This window comes from Eptesicus fuscus, chromosome 1 (genome assembly GCF_027574615.1).
Source record: "Eptesicus fuscus isolate TK198812 chromosome 1, DD_ASM_mEF_20220401, whole genome shotgun sequence".
Taxonomy (NCBI): Eukaryota; Metazoa; Chordata; class Mammalia; order Chiroptera; family Vespertilionidae; genus Eptesicus; species Eptesicus fuscus.
The window spans coordinates 22,763,140-22,785,206 of NC_072473.1; the positions used below are offsets into that span (position 1 = coordinate 22,763,140).

Consider the following 22,067-nt stretch of genomic DNA (forward strand, 5'->3'; position numbering starts at 1 on the left):
CACAACTGCCCTCCCTTGAAGGCCTGGTCCCTCCCAACTGCCCTTCCCTGCTGGCCATCTTGTGGTGGCCATCTTGTGTCCACATGGGAGCAGTCATCTTTGACCACAAGGGGGAAGTCATCTTGTGTGTTGGAGGGATGGTCAATTTGCATATTACTCTTTTAATAAATAGGATAGAGGCCTGGTGCACGGGTGGGGGCCGGCTGGTTTGCTCTGAAGGGTGTCCAGGATCAGGGTGGGGGTTCCCTTGGGGCGTGGGGTGGCCTGGACGAGGGGTCTGTGGTGGTTTGCAGGCCAGCCATGCCCCCTGGCGACCCAAGTGGAGGCCCTGGTATCTGGGGTTTATTTATCTTCTATAATTGAAACTTTGTAGCCTTGAGAGGAGCCAAGCCTCCTGCTTGCTCTGTGGCCGCAGCTATTTTTGTTGGGATTTATTTATCTTCTATAATGAAACTTTGTAGTCTTGAGTGGAGGCCTAGACCCTCCAGGGCAGGCAGAAAGCTTGGCTTCCTCCATTGCTGGGGGCAACTCAAGCCTCCTGCTCTCTCCAGCTCCATGGCTGCCGCCACTTTTGTTGGGATTTATTTATCTTCTATAATTGAAACTTTGTAGCCTTGAGTGGAGGTCTGGGCCTGCCAGGGTGTGCAGAAAGCTTGGCTTCCTCCATTGCTGGGGGCAACCCAAGCCTCCTGTTCTCTCCATGGCTGCAGCCATCTTGGTTGGGTTAATTTGCATACTCACTCCTGATTGGCTGGTGGGCATGGCTTGTGGGTGTAGTGGAGGTATGGTCAATTTGCATATTACTCTTTTATTAGATAGAATGTATATGTGTGTGTGTGTGTGTGTGTGTGTGTGTATAAAAGAAAATAAAATGTTTCTTAAAAGAAAGATACATTTTTCACGTAACTAGAATAAATACTCCAAAAATGTATATGGAACCACAGAAGACCCCGAATAGCCACAGCAACGTTGAGAAAGAAGAACAAAGTTGCAGGAATCACACTATCTGATATAGACTATACTAAAAGTCCATAGTAATCAAAACAGCATGGTAATGTCATAAAAAAAGACATGTATCAATATCAATGGAACAGAACAGAAATCAAAGAAATAAACCCCTGATTTTATGGTCAATTAATTTTATGGAAACTGCACAGATACGTGCAAGAAAATGAAACTAGACTACCTTCTTACACCATACACAAGAATAAACCCAAGGGCCCATCAGTAGATGAGTGGATAAAAAAACTGTGGTACATTTATACAATGGGATACTATGCCGCTATAAAAATGAAGGATCTCTTACCCTTTGAGACGGCATGGAGAGACCTGGAGGATATTATGCTAAGCGAAATAAGCCAGTCAGAGAAAGACAAGTACCATGTAATTTCACTTATATGTGGAACCTAATGAACAAAATAAATAAACAACCAAATGGAAACAGACTCACAGATACAGAGAACAGACTGACTGCTGTCAGGGGGGTGGGAGGGAGTTGGGAGGTTAGGTGAAGAGGGTGAATGGACTAAGCAAAAAATCCCCCATAAACTTGTAGACAAAGATAACAGTATGATGATTACCAAAGGGAAAGTGGGGTGGGGGAGGTATACGAGGGTAAAGGGGAAAAATGGTGATGTAAGGAGACTTAACTTTGGATGGTGAACACATAATACAATATACAGATGATGTATTATAGAATTGTACACCTGAACCTATATAATTTTATTAACCAATGTCACCTCAATATATTCAATAAAGATTAAAAAAAGAAAATAAAAAGTGCTGTCTGTGATCAAAAGCTTAATATATACAGTTTGATGATGATGCAGTAAGCCAATGAGATGAAAGTACCTGTAAGGTGAGACCTGGTGCCTTTTCAGAATGGGTATGTCCCCAGATGTCCTGGAGACATCTGATGTATACTTTAGAAATAAAATTAAGGAAAATTTTATGTGTATGTGGTCATCACAATTGGATTCTATTAGAGGAGAATTTTAATAATCAAATGGATAGGATGATCCATTAAGCCATGTCACCCTGATAAATTCACTAAAATTTTTAAAAATCAAAATAAAATGAGAAAAAAATGTACCAGTCATACAAAGAACCTAGAAAATAACAAGCATAATGAGGAGAAAATGCAATTGAAATAGACCCAAAATAGATATAGATAGTAAAAGTAACAGATAAGAACATTATAACAGTTATTATAACTGTATTTCATATTTTCAAGAAGGTAGAGGAAAGATTGACACATTGAATAGAGACATGGAAGGTGTAAAAATCCTAAACCACACTTCAATAATGTTTTGACTCACACAAAACAACATCTGAGGTTAAAAATATGCACTAGATATGATTAACCACAGATTAGATACTGCAAAAAATTAGATTTAATAATTTTATAATACAAGATATGTGAAAGAAATTATTTTAAAATACTGAAAATAAAAAGTACAGTTAGTAGTGGGACAGATTAAACAGCCTAATGTGCGTAATCAGAGTCCCTGAAAAGGAAGAGGGACAGAAACATATTTTTAAAAACAATGCCTTAAAATTTCTAAATTTGATGAAAATGCTAAACCCACAGATCCAAGAAGCTTAACAGTCCTCAAGAATAGGAAACATGAAGAAAACAATGCCAAGGAACTTCATAAAACAATTGTTCAATTCCCAAAAGCATTCCCTAATAAACCTTCTGTATGCTAATCTCCATGTCAGCGTGGGCTTCCCAAGGATGCCAATCCGAAATATGTATCAAAATCCCTATCAAAACAATCATCCTCTGTGGAGTAGAATGGAAGTATGAATACACTTCTACATTGTTTTATTTTCCTCATAATGATTATATATTATTTTATAATAAAATAATCAAATATGTAACTACTTTGTGTCATATATCTTTGGAAATGGCAAGAGATTTATAATCTCCCCAAGAAAATCTTATATTACACTTAATATTTTTGCCTTTAAGTCAAAGACCTAGTGATGCTATACTAGCTCAAAATGTATTTTAGTGCTATTAAAAAACTTATATTCTGTATGATGGCAGATTGGAAAATCAATAAAATTTTTCTACCTCCAATGCCAGTGCTGTGTGTATATAAGTTTGATTGACATACATATAATTATACAATATTTTTAAATTAATCATTTTTATATTTACATACTTTACATATACATAGGTATATAAATGCTTACTTTCTTAATATCAAAATGCATGCTTGTTATGCAAAAATCTTTGAGAATTGAGAATTGTAAAGTTGAATATGATATTGCTTTTATGAATCCAGCATTTTGAAACATCAGAACTGTTTAATAAATTGCCTTCTTTTTTGCTTTCATCTGTCTTGATCAGCATTTTCTGGCATTAAAAATTGGCCACAATTCAAATCTACTTGACTGAACACTGCTACATGAACAATTTGAGTTTAAAAAATTGCAAAAATAGTTAAGACGTGGTATAATAAACACAATATTTCTTATACCCAAACTGTATATTTTATAACCTAAATTATAACCTCCACAATCCAATTTATCTTTATCTGCATACTCAAAAGACACAGCAAGTTGAAATTAAATGGTACACTGGTTGTAATCCATATGTTGCCTTTCCATTAACATAAACCATAAAAAAGTCAATAAGTACCTTCAATTAACTCTGCATTGTTTTGGCCTCTGGACTATCTCAGAAGGCATTTTGTCAATAGAATATATGGAAATATTGCTACATTACTACAAATTGTCCTTAGGGAAACAGACCTGTAATTTTATCATGATGGATATTTCTAGCAACTACATTATTGCTAAGTATACTACAAGTTCTTCTTCTGGACAGGATCCAACATAAAACAAACAAAAACACACACTGCCCTAAAGCTATAGGACACCCTGCCTGAAGATGCTCCTTGGTATCACACATTCAATTACACTTTCATCAGATAAACCAGTTATATCTAAGCTAACTTTCATCTTGTCCAGAAAAATCCACAGCACAGTCTCCCAACATCATCATTATAATGATGTTCTACTATGCGTATTGATGATAACAAAAGTCAGGAATTATAAATTTCCATCATCATTCAGAACCTAAACTTAGACAAACAAATTAAGCAGCTGTGATACCATGGTGACGACAAACTCAGTTTGAATAAAGAAATCACAAAATCTTACCTTAAGATACCATTTGTATTTGGCATGCTCCCAATTCTCAGGAATTTGTGTCTTTTTGAGAAACTGTTCAGCGTCTGTTAGCCATTGATTAAATACCTTCATATCATAATGAAACCGTCGCCATTTTTCCACAGATCTGTCAAAATGCCTAGAGGTGAAAAACATAGATCAAGAAAATGAATGGATTATATAAAACAAATTATATGAACATAGAATGCACATTTAATTACACTGATAAGAATAATATTAAATAGAAAGGATGAATGAAAATAAAAGGCTGTTTTGTTTTTGTTTTTTGTTTTGTTATTGTTATTGACGTTATTACAGATGTCCCCCATTTTATCCGCCTTTGCTCCTTCCACTCAACACCACCCTTGCCCTCCTCTGGCCTTCATCACACTTTTGTCTGTGTCCATGGGCTATGCATATATGTTCTTTAGCTAATACCTTCACCTTCTTTCATCCAGTCTCCCCCAACCTACTCCCCTCTTAACATTTGTCAGTCTGTTCCATGTATCCATGCCTCTAGTTGTATTTTGTACATCAGTTTATTTTGTTAATTTCTTCTGTTAAAATTGAATACATTTCTTGATTGAAACAAAGGTAAAAACAATTATTATGGAGTATTAACATTTTCTTCCCTGTGAGCATACTTATTTTTTAATTCTAGGAATTTAAAAATATATTGACATCTAATAAATTAAGTATTTTGAAGCCAATCGATTTTAAATGGTTCAAAATCAAATGACCTCATAAAGTCTATCACTTTCACATCACTGCTATCTCCCTTTATCATTATTTTTATTGGATCCACTAACATTTTAAGTTGGAATTCTGGAGGAAATTACATGAGTCCACCTTTACATTTACCTTAAAACAGTTGCACATAAGAATCACCTGGGTGTTGGAGAAACAATAACAATAAAACACTGAGTCCAGGCCCCCCTAAAGATCAATTAAATCAGTATATTTGGAGCACCCAGGTATTTTTAAAAGCACCCAGGTGATTTTAATATACAATCAGGATGAAAAAAATCTACAAAGTAAGTTTGAAAGTCTTATGGGGTTTATGATCTACTGGATCACCCAGGGCCTGTCCAAACAAATATTTGCTAGCACTAAACCAAAAGGCACTCTGCATATCCTGGCTGTAGGGCTGCCTCCGAGGACAGTAGTCTGTCAAAGTTCTCTGAGTGCTACTCTTGCGATGCAATGGATTATAGTTTTAAATATCTTCTCAGTTCTTTACATCCATTTAGGAACTTGAAATTATTTTAGAACTTAAGTCATGCCAGAACTCCTTACTGTTTTACTGGGAAGGGAATGGAAGTCACATGTATTAAACAGTTACAATGGGCTCTGTGCTTTTACATATCCGATTTCACTGACTCTACAACACCACCTGCACAATAACAATTATTATTCCTACTTCCCCTGGAGAAAAATAAGAGGTTGAGTAACTTGCTAAAAAAGTAAATAGGTGTAAATGGTAGAGAGGGAATTCTATCAGATCTCTGTGGTTTCAATGGTGCTTTTCACTGCCTTACATGGTTTTTGCTGGGATTTCCTTTTTTCAGGATGAATTCTCATCATACCAATTAAACAATTCAGAGACACAGACTTGCAGGTTTTTTTCTTATTCTTATTCTTTATTATCTTCCAAATATTGAATTATGTATGTATATGTAGTTTGCATTCTATCACACATTTAATTTAATTACTAACTATATTTCTTAATTTAAAAATATTTAAAACAAAAAACAAACAAAAGTATTTAAAGTAGACTGTAATTTAGTAGCATGAAGGGACCTGGAAATGATTATGCTAAGCAAAGTAAGTTAGTCAGAGTAAGACAAATATCACATGATCTAACTTATATGTGGAATTTAATGCACACAATAAGCTGATGAATAAAATAGAACCAGAGTCCTGGAAACATAGAACATACTGAAGAATCTCAGAGGGAAATGGGTGGGGGAGGGCTGGAAGAGATTAGCCAAAGAACTTATATGCATATATGCATATGAACAAAGACAATAGTGTGGTAAAGGCCTGAGGAGGAGGGAGTCAATGGGGGAGAAAAGGGGTACATGTGTAATACTTTGAACAATAAAGATTTTTTTATAAAAATGGACTATTTTATTAGCAGAAGAAAATAAAAGGCAGCCAACGGTAACAAAAAGTCTCTAACTACAGATAGATGAAAAATAAGAATTCTGCCTTTTATAATTAATTAGAGGCCATGTGCACAAAATTCATCACTGGGGGGGGGTGTCCTTCAGCCCAGCCTGCACCCTCTCCAATATGGGACCCCTTGGGGGAATGTCTGACTGCCGGTTTAGGCCTGATCCCTGTGGGATCCAACTGCTGGTTTAGGCTCTCACAATCTGGGACTGTTGGCTCCCAACCGCTTACCTGCCTGCCTGCTTGCCTGATTGCCCCTAACCGCTTCTGCCTGCCAGCCTGATCACCCCCTAAACACTCCCCTGCCAACCTGATCGACACCTAACTGCTCCCCTACCGGCCTGGTTGCCCCAAACTGCCCTCCCCTGCAGGCCCGGTTGCTCCCAACTGTCCTCCCCTGCTGGCCTGATCGCCCACAACTGCCCTCCCCTGCCCATCATCTTGTGGCAGCCATCTTATGACCACATGGGGGTGGACATCTTGTGACCACATGGGGTTGGCCATCTTGTGACCACATGGGGGTGGCCATCTTGTGTGAGGGTGTGGCTGACAATTTGCATATTACCTCTTTATTATATAGGATGGCATTCTAGAGGTGATCAAATATCATATTACCATCAGCCACAAAATGATCTTAGAAATATATTACATGTTTAATAATATTTTATATCATTTTTAGTGGTATCTAATACATAATATAAAACTTACAAAATATATTTTAAGAATGTATTCCCTTTTAAAAAATTGGTACATTGTGTATGTCTCACAGGCACTTGTGTCATTGGGTCCAAAGAGTTGTTAAATGAGAGTCTAAAAAAACAATGATGCATAGTTGGCATTATTCCATCTTAGTAAGACTATAGTTGATTTTACTTTTCATTATATATTTTCTCTGTTGTCAATATCCCTACAATGTGCATTTCATACTATGATATTTAGAAAAATAGTCATTTAAAAATAATTTAAAAGGTAGTCTCACATGCTAACAACTACCACCTCCCACTCTTTTCCTGCTACCATAGTTTGAGAAACAGGCAGAAAGAAGCTAATCAGAGGACAGAGAAGTCATTTTGTCACAATTTACCATTCCACACTTATAACAGTCCCCTTCTTACTTTGCTTTTTTTCCTACCCAATCACCAGAATTATCCTTATTGCCAAACCTTCCACTACTGGGAGGTGATTGTTTCTCCATTTGTGCTATAAATACACACTCTTTTCATTCCAGACTGCTGCACAGACATATCCCTCCACCACTAACCACACTGGCAATCACCATCTTCCTCCAGATTCCACAAAGTTTGCTCCCATTCCAGCCCCTCTTCCTCTTCACAGATTATCTTTCCTCTCAATTTTCCAAGAAAAAAATCCTTGGGAGTCCATATAATTGATCATGGTACCCATAGCTCTACAAGCCAGAGCTGGATGGAGGAAGAGAAAGAAACAGGCCAAGGTCCCGGGTTTTCCTATTTATATACTTGTTCCAAGTTCACAAAAGTGAGATAGGATGCAATTGCCAGGCACAGAGTACTGCCTGCTATCCACTATGCCCTGCTACTGCTTCAGATCTTTGTAACTGTACATTACTCCCATATTCCTGAAAGGCCCACCTTCCCTTTTGTCCCCTTTCCATTATTCCTGCAGTCCAAACCTCCACATATCTAATGACTAGATCTGAACTACTTCCACTGTCACTTTGTCAATATCTAAATAGAGAGTATTCTGTATAGCCTACAACTGCAAAACTTTGAAAACTGCCTCGGCCCTTTGCAGCCGTGGGGACTGTCTCAGCTCCATCTGTAAGGTCATTTGGCTATCCAGTCTAATTAGTATATTACGCTTTTATTATTATAGACTAATGTTAAAATTAGTACCTCTAGCCAAACAAAATATCCTATATAATAAAAGGGCAATATGCAAATAGACCGAACGGCAGAACAACTGAACAACCAATCAAAGCATAATATGCTAATGATATGCTAAGGCTGCTCAACCACTCGCTATGATGTGTACTGACCACCAGGGGGGCAATCAGTCGACCAGTCGCTATGACGTGCACTGACCACCAGGGGGCAGATGCTCTGACGGGTAGGGTTAGTTTGCTGCTGGGGTCCAGCCCATCAGGACTGAGCAAGATGGGCCAGACACACCCTGGAGCCCTTCTGTGGTCCCTGCCCGGCCCAATCGTGCACTGGTGGGGTCCCTCAGCCTGGTCTGCACCCTCTCGCAATCTGGGACCCCTCAGGGGATGTCAGAGAGTGCGTTTCAGCCTGATCCCACAGGCCACTTCCTTTGGGAGGGTGCCAGACACAGGGCTCAAGGCTGGTGAGTGCTGCTGTGGCAGCTTCAACTCTCTGTATTGGGACTGATTGGGTGCAAGCCTGCGGCAGGCACAGTGGGGCTGGGATGAGTGAGAGCAGCAGGTAGGAGCTGCAGGTGGTGTTGGACTTCAGGTTTCGGCCTGATCCCTTCAGGCCACCCAGAGGGACCCCACCCATGCACAGATTTGTGCACCGGGCCTCTAGTTAAAGAATAAAAGCGTGCACATTTGCATGTAATGGCATTTAAAGTGAGTAATAATATTTTAAACTCAATTTCAAGCATTACATAAAATTTTTAAATACACATTCAGTTAATATGTGTCAACAGCAAGTCTAAGGCTATTCATAAATGCACTATGTAAAATTTCATTTTTAACATGATGACTTATAAATGTAAACTCCCACCAACAAAAATTCTGAATGAATGAAAAATTTACTAGCTTTAATGTTACACTTGTAAATTTAATCTCTAATCAGTCACTAAGCTCCCTAAAATCCTCACAGCATTAATTGGACTGTACACATGATTGAGGGAAAAGGCAGTACCAATTAAAAACACACAGAGACATCAAATATAACATTCAGGGAAATAAATATAAATTTTACCCTCTATATTATATCTCAGGGAAAATAGTTGTTGCCTTTTTTCCTGGCAATAAGAAGAGATGTAGACTGAACTAAATAAGGACCAAAAATATTAGTATAAACATATGGATAATAAATCAAGTGATTTTAAAATTTTTCAAATATTAAAATTCTCATTCACTATGTAAGCAGTATTTAAAATTACACTGCTGCTCCATTTATGTGCAGCATAACTTATTTCCTGCTGTTCTAAATCAAGTTAGTCAGATTATTCTCAAGCATAAATTACATTTAGAGAGTAATTTAGGTACTTGGGACATACTTTAACACTTTCAGGCCATTAAGGTGGTGCTGAATTTCACAAAATAGATTTAAATAAATAACACCCTGGTAGCCTTCTGACATTTCCATTGTGGCTTTGTACTTAGGTCTGCTAACTCAGCATTGTGTGGCTGGTTATTTCCTCTCACATATTTCATCTTGGATGTGGTAAGTGGGAGGAATCTTGGCTAAAGACTCATGGACCAAACTGTAGGTAAACGAAATTTAAATTAGTTACTTGCCTTAAATCTTAGTACTTTGAACCCTCCCCACCCACGCACCTGACCCCACTTCCATAGGAATAAAATTATTTCATAAAACCTTGGTATACTAGCAGGTGTGGAGTATTTTCTAGAGAATCTGACTCACTCTGAGGAGCACTACCATGGCTGACTCTGCTCACTTCTCTCCTACACCTCTTACTTCTTACTCCTAAGACACTGCCCCAATTCATCTCTGCTCTGCTCTCATGTCATATATATATATATATATATATATATATATATATATATATATATATATATATATATATAAATAATTCTGAACCCAGAGCCACATATGTCACATATGTATCATCTTATCATTTGACTTCATTTGACTCCACTCCAGCTGTCTGTCTCATGGCCACACTCTCTGGACATAGGCTTATATCAGAACCCATGAATGACCTGGCCGCCTCTGGTGGTAACGCACAGCCTTCAGAATGCATAGGTTGGAGTCCCAGCTCCACCATTTACTGTGTGGCCTTGTTTAAGTAAGTAAGTGACCTCTCTAAAAAAGGGTTTATGAAAGTAAGTAGTTTATGAAATAACCTCCTTAGGTTATTTGTGAGGTTTACATAAATGAATATGTCTGAATTTCTTAAAACAGTATATGGTAGTATTCAACAAAATGATAAGTAGTCTTTATTATTATTACTCTGCCTCTATTTAGCTTACATTTTCAAATGCAAATCACATCACTAATATAGAATCCAAGCCATGCCAGTATCTCTCTGGACTCCACCAGACATTTAAATAATAATTTTATCTCTAATTTTAGGATTTAAAGTAAGTAAAATAAACTCAAAATGAATAAAGGACTTAAACATAAGATAGGAAATCATAAAAATCTTAGAAGAAGCCATAGGCAGCAAAATAGTAGACATTTGTTGTAGCAATTTCTTTGCCGATACAGCTCCTAGGGCCATGGTCGGCAAACTGCGGCTTGTGAGCCACATGCGGCTCTTTGGCCCCTTGAGTGTGGCTCTTCCACAAAATACCACGGCCTGGGCAAATCTATTTTGAAGAAGTGGCATTAGAAGAATTTTATGTTTAAAAATTTTGGCTCTCAAAAGAAATTTCAATCGTTGTACTGTTGATAATTGGCTCTGTTGACTAATGACTTTGCTGATCACAGTCCTAGGGCAATGGAAACTAAGGAGAAAATAAACAAATGGGACTACATAACAATACAAAGCTTCTGCACAGCAAAAGATACAATCAACAAAACAATAAGAAAGGCCACTGCATGGGAGAACATATTTGCTGATGTTATCTCTGATAATTGTTTAATTTCCAAAATTTATAGGGAACTCATACAACATAACAAAAGGAAGGAGGTAAACAATCCAATCAAAAAATGGGCAAAGTACCTAAAGAGACACTTTTCGAAAGAGGACATACAGAAGACCAGGAGACATATGAAAACATGGTCAAAGTCACTAATCATCTGAGAGATGCAAATCAAAACAACAATGAGGTACCATCTCACACCTGCCAGAATGGATATCAACAAATCAACAAATGACAAGTGCTGGCAAGGATGTGGAGAAAAAGGAACCCTCATGCACTGCTGGTGGGAATGCAGACTGGTGCAGCCACTGTGGAGAACAGTATGGAGTTTCCTCAAAAAACTAAAAATTTAACTCCCATTTGACCCAGTAATCCCACTTTTAGGAATATATCGCAAGAAAACAGAAACACCAATCAAAGGATATATGCACCCCTATGTTCATAGCAGCACAATTTACAATAGCTAAGATTTGGAAAACAGCCTAGGTGCCCATCAGCAGATGAGTGGAACTGTGGTACATCTACACAATGGAATACTGTGCTGCTGTAAAAAAGAAGGAATTCTTACCATTTGCAACAGCATGGATGGAACTGAGAGCATTATGCTAAGCAAAATAAGCTAGTCAGTGAAATATACATACCACATGATCTTACTCATTTGTGGAAAATAAAGAACATTATATACTGACTAGTAGCCCATTTTCAGGAAGAATCCTGCATTGGCCACTGCGCCTGCACCCGCACGCTGCTGCTGCCCACCCCACTCCGCCCCGCTCAGTCCTGCTCCGCTCTGCCGTGGCTTTCCCTCTGACAGCCACCTTGCTTTTGGCTTTTTCTCCCTCTTCCTTCTAAGTTGTCTTCAGTCTTCACTCCTCCCTCCCTCAGCATATGTAAATTAACCACCATCTTTGTTGGGTAATTTGCATACACACCCTGATTGGCTGGTGGGTGTGGCTTGGGCGTAGCAAAAGTGCGGTCAATTTGCATATTGCTATTTTACTAGGTAGGATGAACAAAAATAGATACAGAGGCAAAGAAGCATTGAAGAGACTGTCAAACTACAGCAGGAAGGCAGGTGAGGTTTGGAGGGGATAAGAGATTAACCAAAGGACACAAGACACTGGGGGGTGAGGGTATGTGCCAGGGGGTAGGGGAGGCCGTTGGGAGGACAATGGGGAAAAAAGGAGACATACTGTATGTACTACTATTTGTAATACTTTAAACAATAAAACAAACTTAAAAAAATAAAGTAAGTAAATAGACAATGTCATTAGTCTGCTTACAGAAGTTGAATCATTACTTCATCATGGAATCCATGGTAGCCCATGCCTAACTCTATGCTACATACATATTTTTCTTTCATTTTATAAATAACCTTTATTGTTAAATGTACTAATATATAGAAGAATATATGCATTGTGACCATAACTCAAGCTAGGAAATTAAAAAGGAATAAATCCAACAGCCAGAAATCCCTCTTGAACCCATTCCAGTCACTAGTCCCTCCTGCCCACCCTCTATGTATTTTCTCTCCTATCTTCCTGGTAATCATTCCCTTAGACCAAGCATGTCAAACTTACAGCCCATGGGCTACATGCAGCCCACAATGAATATTTTTGCGGCCCAGCCAGCCAATATAATGGTATGTAAGAAATGTTTTAATAAAATTTCATAACTTAATTTTTATAATATCCTGTTATACATAATTATTAGTAATGAACTACAACGTTCACTAATGACTGATCACTAATGACTGTTGCACTCATTTCCCTTACATGCCTTACATACAGGCGCTCCATTTCTCTACACTAATACTAGCAGCGAATATTTTAGCAGCCGATTGCCACATCTATAGTCTTGGAATGACTTGTTTGGTGTGCACAATAGGATATATTTTTGCTTTCGGAGAACAGGAAAATGGTTTTATTTGTGTTATGCTTTTAATTTGTGAAGTTACTCAGTGTCTAGTAAGTGAATGTTCAAGAAAAATATTAATTTTCATTAAAATGTTCTATTATTTTATGTTAATGGTTACTTATTTATTTCGCCCTTTGTATTCAGCATGTCTCCATCTAAATAAACCTACAGTTCTATGAAAATTGAAGCTTTTGTTTTTTTGCCGCCCACATAAACTTAAATCTTGCTTATTTGGCCTGTGTTAGTCTTTGAGTTTGACATGCTTGCCTTAGAGCTTTGTAACATAAATATATATTCCTAACACTAGAGTTTGGTTGTTGTATGTTTCTGAAGTTTTTATAAATGGAACCATATAGTATGTATTCTGTTGTGTGGGAGTTTATCTGCTCAATTTCATACTTTTAAGATCAGTCCATGTTGTTGCTTATTCATCACTATATAATATTTCACTGTATGACATATTATTACTGATAATAAATATTTAGGTTGTTTTACTTTGGAGCTGTTATAATGTTGCTATAGACATTTATGTACCTGTTTTCTGCAATGTTTGCCCAAGCATTTCTGTACAGTATATACCTAGGAGTGAAATTGACAGGCCATAGATTACACACATTTTTAATATTAATAAATAGCACCAAATGGTTTGCACTTCTAGCAGGAGTAGTGTATGCAAGTTCACATTCCTGTTTACAATTCACAGTCCAAGGAGCAATGTAGGAGAATTCCAATTGCTTCATATTCTCAGCACCACAAAAAATGTCAAACTTTTACATTTTTACCATTCTGATTGGCATATAGTGATATCGCATTTTAGTTTTAATTTGCAACTCCCTAACTACTAATGGGGCTGGTAAACTATGTGTCAATTGGTCGTGCAAATTTTTTATTTTGTGAAGATGACAAAAGAAGTAGATGGTGTTATTGTGAAACGTAAAACCATCTCTTATTTACTACGAAGTGATCATTCTATAAATACCATCCAGATCAAGATATAAAACATTGTCAGCAGCCAATAAGCCCTCTTGTGCCCTTTCTCACATTTTAAAAACTTCTCCCAGTTTTCAATCAGATAGTCTGTTCTTTTCTCAGCGACTTGTAGGAATTCTTCATAATGATGGAGGCACACACTTCATCCGTTATATGTGTATTCCAAACATATTTTCCTACCCTGTGGCTTTCACTCTTACTCTCTCTATGCTGTCATTGATGTGCAGAAGTTAATATACAATATAATCCAGTTTATTATTTTTATTTATGAGTGCTTTATACGTATATTTAAGAAATCTTCACTTACCCAACATTCATTAACATACTCTTCTATATAGTATAGTAAGTTTTATTAATTCTCTTTTGACAATTTAAATGTGTAATTTTCTGGAATTTTATTTTTGTATGTAATATAGAAAAGGATGTGTATACATTTTTTCTAAGCAGGATATTCTATTTTAATTTGAAGGTAATGTATGCAGAGAGAACAAAATAATGGGTATACAGTGGAAAAAATAAAAGTGAAAAGGAAGCTTCTGCCCCACTTCACACAATCCTCCACTCTGCTAGTTACACTCTCATTGTAAATAAAATAATTAAATTTGAAATATTTATAGAATAAGGCAAATAAATAAATACAGTGCTATACACTGATCTCTTTCTCATTTAGTTTTATTGTTTTCAATATATCCTTGTTAGCATTTTTATAGCTTTAGGTTGTCATTTTATCTTCTAACACCCTGTTTATTTTACCCTTAATTCTCTCTAGGTTCTGAGTCTGATTTTCAGGCTTCAAACCAGTTGGTTTAGTACTTTGATTTTAGGTTTCTCACTATGGTTATAATAATTGAGTTCAGGAAATCATTTTCATGCCTTTATCCCCTTTCTTCAGTGCTGAATTTCTACACATTTTGTTTCCCTTGTTTCTCATAATAACTTTTCGTTTATTGCCATATGAACAAACAGAAAAGATAGACTATTTGAACTAGATCACCAACATCAACACTTAATATAACCTCTTTCCAATCACAGGGGACTCTTTTGCCACACTTAATGGATACAGGGATATTTTTCCATCAAAAAATAATAACTAGTTTGCCTGCGTATTATTGGTGAACCTCTTGGATTTCCTGTCTGTATACTTTCCTATCAATCTCATTCACTCTTTAAGGCTCAAATAACATCTACAGCAGGAGTTGGCAAATTTTATTAAGTTCTTGAAAATAAACACTTTAGGCTTTGTTGGTCATGCAATCTTTGTTACAACTATTAGTTGTACTAGTATCTCAAAATCAGCCATAAACTGAACATAAGCTAATGGATTTGGCTGAGTCCCAATAAAACTGTATTAAAAAAAAACAAGTTTGGGGCCAGATTTGGCCTGTGTGCTGCACTTTACCTACCCTTCCTCTATAAATTCATTTCTACAAAGCCTGTGATTCTGGCCCTTACCTGAGCTCTATATCTAGCTGATTTTTGGAGTATTCTCATCAGAACATTCTATGTGAACCTCAAACATCACATTTTAACAGTTTCTTATTTTCTCCACAAAGTCTTTACTTGTAATTTTAACTAATGATTGTCAAGTTAGTAATCTGATGTCATCTTCCATTCCTCCTTTTCTTTTTCACCATATTTGTATTTGTATCCCATCAAACAGAAAGGACTCTTTTAACATGACCTCTTTCTAGCCTCACTGCTATGGCCTTTCTTTAAATCCCCTAATAGCCCTGCTGGTTTGGCTCAGTGGTTGCACATTGACCTATGAACCAGGAGGTCATGGTTCACTTCATGGTCAGTGCACATGCCTGAGTTGTGGGCTCAATCCCAAGTAGGAGGTGTGCAAGATGCTGATGATCAATGATTCTCTCTCATCATTGATGTTTCTATCTCTCTCTCCCTCTCCCTTCTTCTCTGAAATAAATAAAAATATATTTTAAAATAAAAATACATCCCCTAATACCTTTTTTCTTTGATATATCCCAATCTATCTCTCCCTATCATCATTGTCTGACCATCTTCTAATCTATGTCTACACTGTCATCCCTTCTTTTTTATTCCAACACAAATATTCATATAGCCCACATGTATAACATTCACTTTAAAACATTGAATATCTCAAAATTTCCATAACAATTCAGAGAATATCTTAAAACTCTTTCGGTTTATTTCTCTTTTAATTTTTGCAGTGTAACTGAGGTGTAACTTTTTTTTTAAATTTAAACTCTTTATTGTTAAAAGTATTATATATGTCTCCTTTTCCCCATTGACCTTTTCCTACCCACTCCCCTCCCCCCACACATGCCCTCACCCCCCTACTGTCTGTGTCCATTGGTTATGCTAATATGCATGCATACAAGTCCTTTGGTTGATCTCCTACTCTCCCCAACCCCGTTCCAAATGTTTTTTTTTTTTTCCGTTTTTTATTAAGGTATTATATGTGTACATATCTTACCACTGACCCCCACCACTCCCATACATGCCCTCACTCCCAGTGTTTTGTGTCCATTGGTTAAGCTTATATGCATGCATACAAGTCCTTCGGTTGATCTCTTATCTCCCCCATCTCTCCTTAACATTCCCGCTGTAATTTGACAGTCTGTTTGTGGCTTTACTACCTCTGTATCTATCTTTTTGTTCATCAGTTTATAATGTTCTTTATTATTCAAAAATGAGTGAAAACATGTGGTATTTTTCTTTCATTGACTGGCTTATTTCGCGTAGCATAATGTTCTCCAGTTCCATCCAGGTTGCTGCAAATGGTAAGAATTCCTTCTTTTTATGGCAGCATAGTATTCCATTGTGTAGATGTAGCATAGTTTTCTGATCCAGTCATCTGCTGACGGGCATCTAGGCTGTTTACAAATCTTAGCTATTGTAAATTGTGCTGCTATGAACATAGGGGTGCATATATCCTTTCTGATTGGTGTTTCTAGTTTCTTGGGATATATTCCTAGGAGTGGGATTACTGGGTCAAATGGGAGTTCCATTTTTAGTTTTTTGAGGAAACTCCATACTGTTCTCCACAGTGGCTGCACCAGTCTGCATTCCCACCAGCAGTGTACAAGGATTCCTTTGTCTCCACACCCTCGCCAACACTTGTCGTTTGTTGATTTGTTGATGATAGCCATTCTGACAGGTGTGAGATGGTACTGCATTGTCGTTTTGATTTGCATCTCTCAGATAATTAGTGACTTTGAGCATGTTTTCATGTGCCTCTTGGCCTTCCTTCTGTCTTCTTTCAAAAAGATTCTATTTAGGTCCGTTGCCCATTTTTTATTGGATCATCTATCTTCCTTTTATTAAGTTGTATAAGTTGCCTGTTGATTAGCCCTTTATCAGTGATAACATTTGCAAGTATGTTCTCCCATAAAGTGGACTTTCTTGTTGTTTTGTTGATGGCTTCTTTTGCTGTGAAAAAGCTTTTTATTTTGATGTAGACCCATTTGTTTATTTTCTCTTTAGCTTCCATTGCCCTAGAAGCAGTATCAGTGAAGAAATTCTTTCGGCATATGTCTGAGATTTTGCTGCCTCTGGATCCTCTAGTATTCTTATGGTTTCCCGTGTTATGTTTAAGTCCTGTATCCATTTTGAGTTTATTCTTGTATATGGTGTAAGTTGGAATCTAGTTTCATTTATTTCCATGTATCTGTCCAATTTTCCCAACATCATTTATTGAAGAGACTGTCTTGACTCCATTGTATGTTCATGCCTCCATTGTCAAATATTAATTGAGCATAGTGGTTTGGGTCGATATCTGGATTCTCTATTCTATTCCATTGGTGTATATGTCTTTTCTTGTGCCAGTACCATGCTGTTTTGAGAACAGTGGCTTTGTAATACAGCTTGAAATCTGGTATTGAGATCCCTCCTACTTTATTCTTCTTTCTCAGGATTGCTGTGGCTATTCGGGGTCTTTTTTTTATTCCAGATGAATTTTTGGAGAGTTCTTTCTAGGTCTGTGAAATATGCTGTTGGTATTTTAATGGGGAGTGCCTTGAATCTATAGATTGCTTTGGGTAGTATGGACATTTTAATGATGTTGATTCTACCAATCCATGAACATGGCATTTTCTTCCATCTGTTTATATCTTCTCTATCTCTTTTTTCAGTGTCCTGTAGTTTCCCACGTATAGGTCTTTTACCTCCTTAGTTAAGTTTATTCCTATGTATCTTAATTTTTTTGGTGCGATGGTGAATGGGATTGCTTTTTTAGTCTCTCTTTCTGTGAGTTGACTATTGGTGTATAGAAATGCCATAGATTTCTTGGCATTAATTTTGTATCCTGCTACATTGCCGAATTCATTTATTAAGTCCATTAGTTTTTTGATGGAGACTTTTGTGTTTGTTTTTTTTTTATGTACAATATCATGTCATTTGCAAATAAGGGCAGCTTTACTTCTTCTTTTCCAATTTGGATGCCTTTTATTTCTTCTTCTTGTCTAACTGCAATGGCTAATACTTCCAGTACTATGTCAAACAGGAGTGGTGAGAGTGGGCATCTCTTTCTTGTTCCTGTTCTTAGGGGAAATGGTTTCAGTTTTTGCCCATTGAGTATGATGTTAGCTGTGGGTTTATCATATATAGCTTTTATTATGTTGAGGTATGATCCTTCTATTCCCACCTTGTTGAGAGTTTTTATCAAGAAAGGGTGTTGGATTTTGTCAAATGCTTTTTCTGCATCAATTGATATGACTATGTGATTTTTATCTCTCAATTTGTTTATGTGATGTATCACATTTATTGATTTGTGAATATTGTACCATCCTTGCATTCCTGGGATAAATCCTACTTGGTCATGGTGTATGATCTTTCTGATGTACTGCTGGAGCCGATTTGCTAGAATTTTGTTGAGGATTTTGGCATCTATGTTCATGAGGGATATTGGCCTGTAATTCTCTTTCATTGTGTTGTCTTTATCTGGTTTTGGTATTAGGGTGATGCTGGCTTCATAGAAGGAGCTTGGAAGTGTTACTTCCTCTTGAATTTTTTGGAATAGTCTGAGGTAGATAGGTTTTAGTTCTTCCTTGAATGTTTAGTAAAACTCCCCTGTGAAGCCATCTGTCCCCAGGCTTTTGTTTGCTGGAACTATTTTGATGACTGCTTCAATTTCTTCCATAGTTATTGGCCTATTTAGATGTTTAGATTCTTCCAGATTGAGTTTTGGAAGGTTATATTTTTCTAGGAATATGTCCAATTCATCCAGGTTGTCAAGTTTGTTGGAATAGTGTTGTTCATAGTATTTTTTAACAATCCTTCGTATTTCGGTTGGTTCTGCTGTTATTTCGCCTCTTTCATTTCTGATTTTTTTTTTTATTTGGGTCCTCTCTCTTTGCTTCTTGGTTAGCCTGGCTAGAGGTTCATCAATCTTGTTTATCCTTTCAAAGTACCAGCTCTTGGTTTTGTTGACCTTTTGTATTGTTTCTTTGGTCTCTATGTTGTTTATCTCTGCTCTGATCTTTGTTATTTCCTTCCTTCTGCTTACACTGGGCTTTTCTTGTTGCTCTCTTTCTAACTCCTTGAGTTGTAGGGTTATGTAATTTATTACCATTGTTTTTGTTTGTTTGTTTGTTTTTGCCGTAGGCTTATAGAGCTATGCACTTCCCTCTCTAGACTGCTTTCACTGTGTCCCACAGATTTTGGATTGTTGTGTTTTCATTGTCATTTGTTTCCATGATGTTTTTTATTTCTTCCTTGATCTCTCTGGTAACCCAGTCATTGTTTAATATCATGCTGTTTAGTTTCCATGTATTTCATTTTTTTGGATTGTTTTTATTGTAGTTGATTTCCAGTTTTATGCCATTGTGATCTGAGAAGATGCTTGATATGATTTCTATCTTTTTGAATTTGAAGAGACTTTGCCTATGACCCAACATATGGTCTATCTTTGGAAATGACCCATGTGCACTTGAGGAGAATGTATATTCTGTGGCTTTGGGGTGAAATGTTTTGAAGATGTCAATTAATTCCTTCTGGTCTAGTGAGTCATTTGGGATTGATGTTTCTTTGCTAATTTTTTGTTTAGAGGATTTGTCCAATGGTGATAGTGGGGTATTAAAGTCTCCTACTATGATTGTATTTCTGTCAATCTCTCCCTTGATATTGTGCAGGAGTTTTTTTTTTTATGTATTTAGATGCTCCTCTATTGAGTGCATATATGTTAATCACAGTGATTTCTTCTTGTTGGATTGCTCCCTTTAGTATTATGAAGTGGCCTTCCTTATCTCTTGTTATGTCCTTCACTTTGAGATCTAATTTGTGGGATATAAGTATTGCTACCCCAGCTATTTTTTCATTTTCATTTGCCTGGAAAACCTTTTTCCATCCCTTCACCCTCAGTCTGGGTGCGTCTTTTTTTCTGAGGTGGTTTTCTTGTAGACAGCAGATATATGGGTCGTGTTTTCTTATCCAATCTGTTACCCTATGTCTTTTGATTGGGGCATTTAATCCATTTACATTTAAAGTTATTACTGATAGTTATTTATTTGTCACCATTTTTATTCTTTACCCCTGTGTTCATTCTTCACTTCCTATTTCTTCTTCTTCTTCTTCTTCTTCTTTTCTTCTTCTTTTTTTTTTTTTTTTAAGCAGACCCTATAGCCTTTCTTGCTTTGCTGGTTTGGTGGTAATAAATTCCCTTAGTCTGCTTTTGTCTGTGAAGCTCCTGATTTCACCTTCCATTTTGATTGATAGCCTTGCTGGGTATAGTATTCTTGGATTCAGACCCTTCCTTTGCATGACTTTGTATATTTCATTCCATTCCCTTCTGGCCTGATGAGTTTCTGTTGAGAAATCAGTTGCTAGTCTGATGGGAGTTCCTTTGTATGTAACTTTCTATCTCTCTCTGGCCACTTTTAAGATTCCTACTTTGTCATTGGTGTTTGTTAATTTAATTATCATGTGCCTTGGTGTTGGTCTTTTGGGGTTCATTTTGCTTGGGACTCTGTGAGCTTCTTGGATTTGTGTGGGTTTTTTCTTCACTATATCAGGGAAGTTTTCTGTCATTATTTCTTCAAACAGGTTTTCCATTCCTTGCTCAGTTTCCTCTCCTTCTGGAACCCTTATTATGCGGATGTTGTTTTGTTTCATGTTGTCCCAAAGTTCCCTTATGCTCTCCTCCTGCTTTTTATTTTATTTTTTTCCTAGAAGCTGCTCTACTTGGGTATTTTTTCCTACCTTGTCTTCTAGCTCACTGATGCGATCCTCTGCTTCTACTCTTGATGTTTCTATTGAGTTTTTACAGCAGCGATGTCATTTTTCATTTTTTCTTGGTTGTTCTCCATTTCCCCTTGGTTCTTTCTCATATTGTCGAATTTGTCTTCCATTCTTTTCAGCCACCTTATGACCATCTCTCTGAATTCTTTCTCTGACAGGTTGCTTGCCTCTATTTCGTTTACTTCCTTTTCTGGTGATGCCTGCTTTTCTTTCATATGTGGGCTATTTCTTTGTCTCCCCATGGTCTCTCTTCTCTAGATGTCTGGTTATGTAGCCCCCTTCCAAATGTTATTGGTCTCTCATTAATGCATGTCTGGATGGGATCTAAAATGGGGATTGTAGTAGTCCCTCTTTCCTACAAGTAGGCAGATCTCTGGAGGAGGAGGTTAAACTAGGAAAGCCTTATCAGTAAGCTTAAGTCATCTTAAATAAATGATGACTTTTTAAAGTATAAGTAGACACAAACACATACACACTCAAATATACAGGTGTGAGCAAAAGGTTTACAGTTCTAATACATAATAATTTACAAATAATATAAAAATAAACTCTTGCACATATTCACAACTGTAAACCAACTTTTTCCCAACCCTGTATATATGTCATATGCACACAAAAATGTACACACAAAGATGTGTATATGTGTATAGACACACATATACACAAATTAAGCATATTATTTTCGCTTAATATGGAAGAGACAACACAAACATCCCTGAGATAAATGAATAACAACTTGAATAGGTAGGGATCCATATTTTCACCTACTCTTTTTATATATATATATTAGTGATTTTTTACAGAGAGG

The 22,067-nt window shown here is 36.9% G+C and overlaps 1 protein-coding gene across 2 annotated transcripts in view; it reads right to left on the reverse strand.

Moving 5' to 3' along the window:
* Nucleotides 1-22,067, reverse strand: part of DMD (dystrophin) — a 1,914,059-nt gene that overhangs the window by 1,267,540 nt on the left and 624,452 nt on the right. For both annotated transcript variants that reach the window (XM_054720874.1, XM_028129748.2), the window contains exon 39: nt 4,174-4,321. In XM_054720874.1, the coding sequence (XP_054576849.1) occupies nt 4,174-4,321 (148 nt within the window). The remainder of the gene's footprint in view (nt 1-4,173; nt 4,322-22,067) is intronic.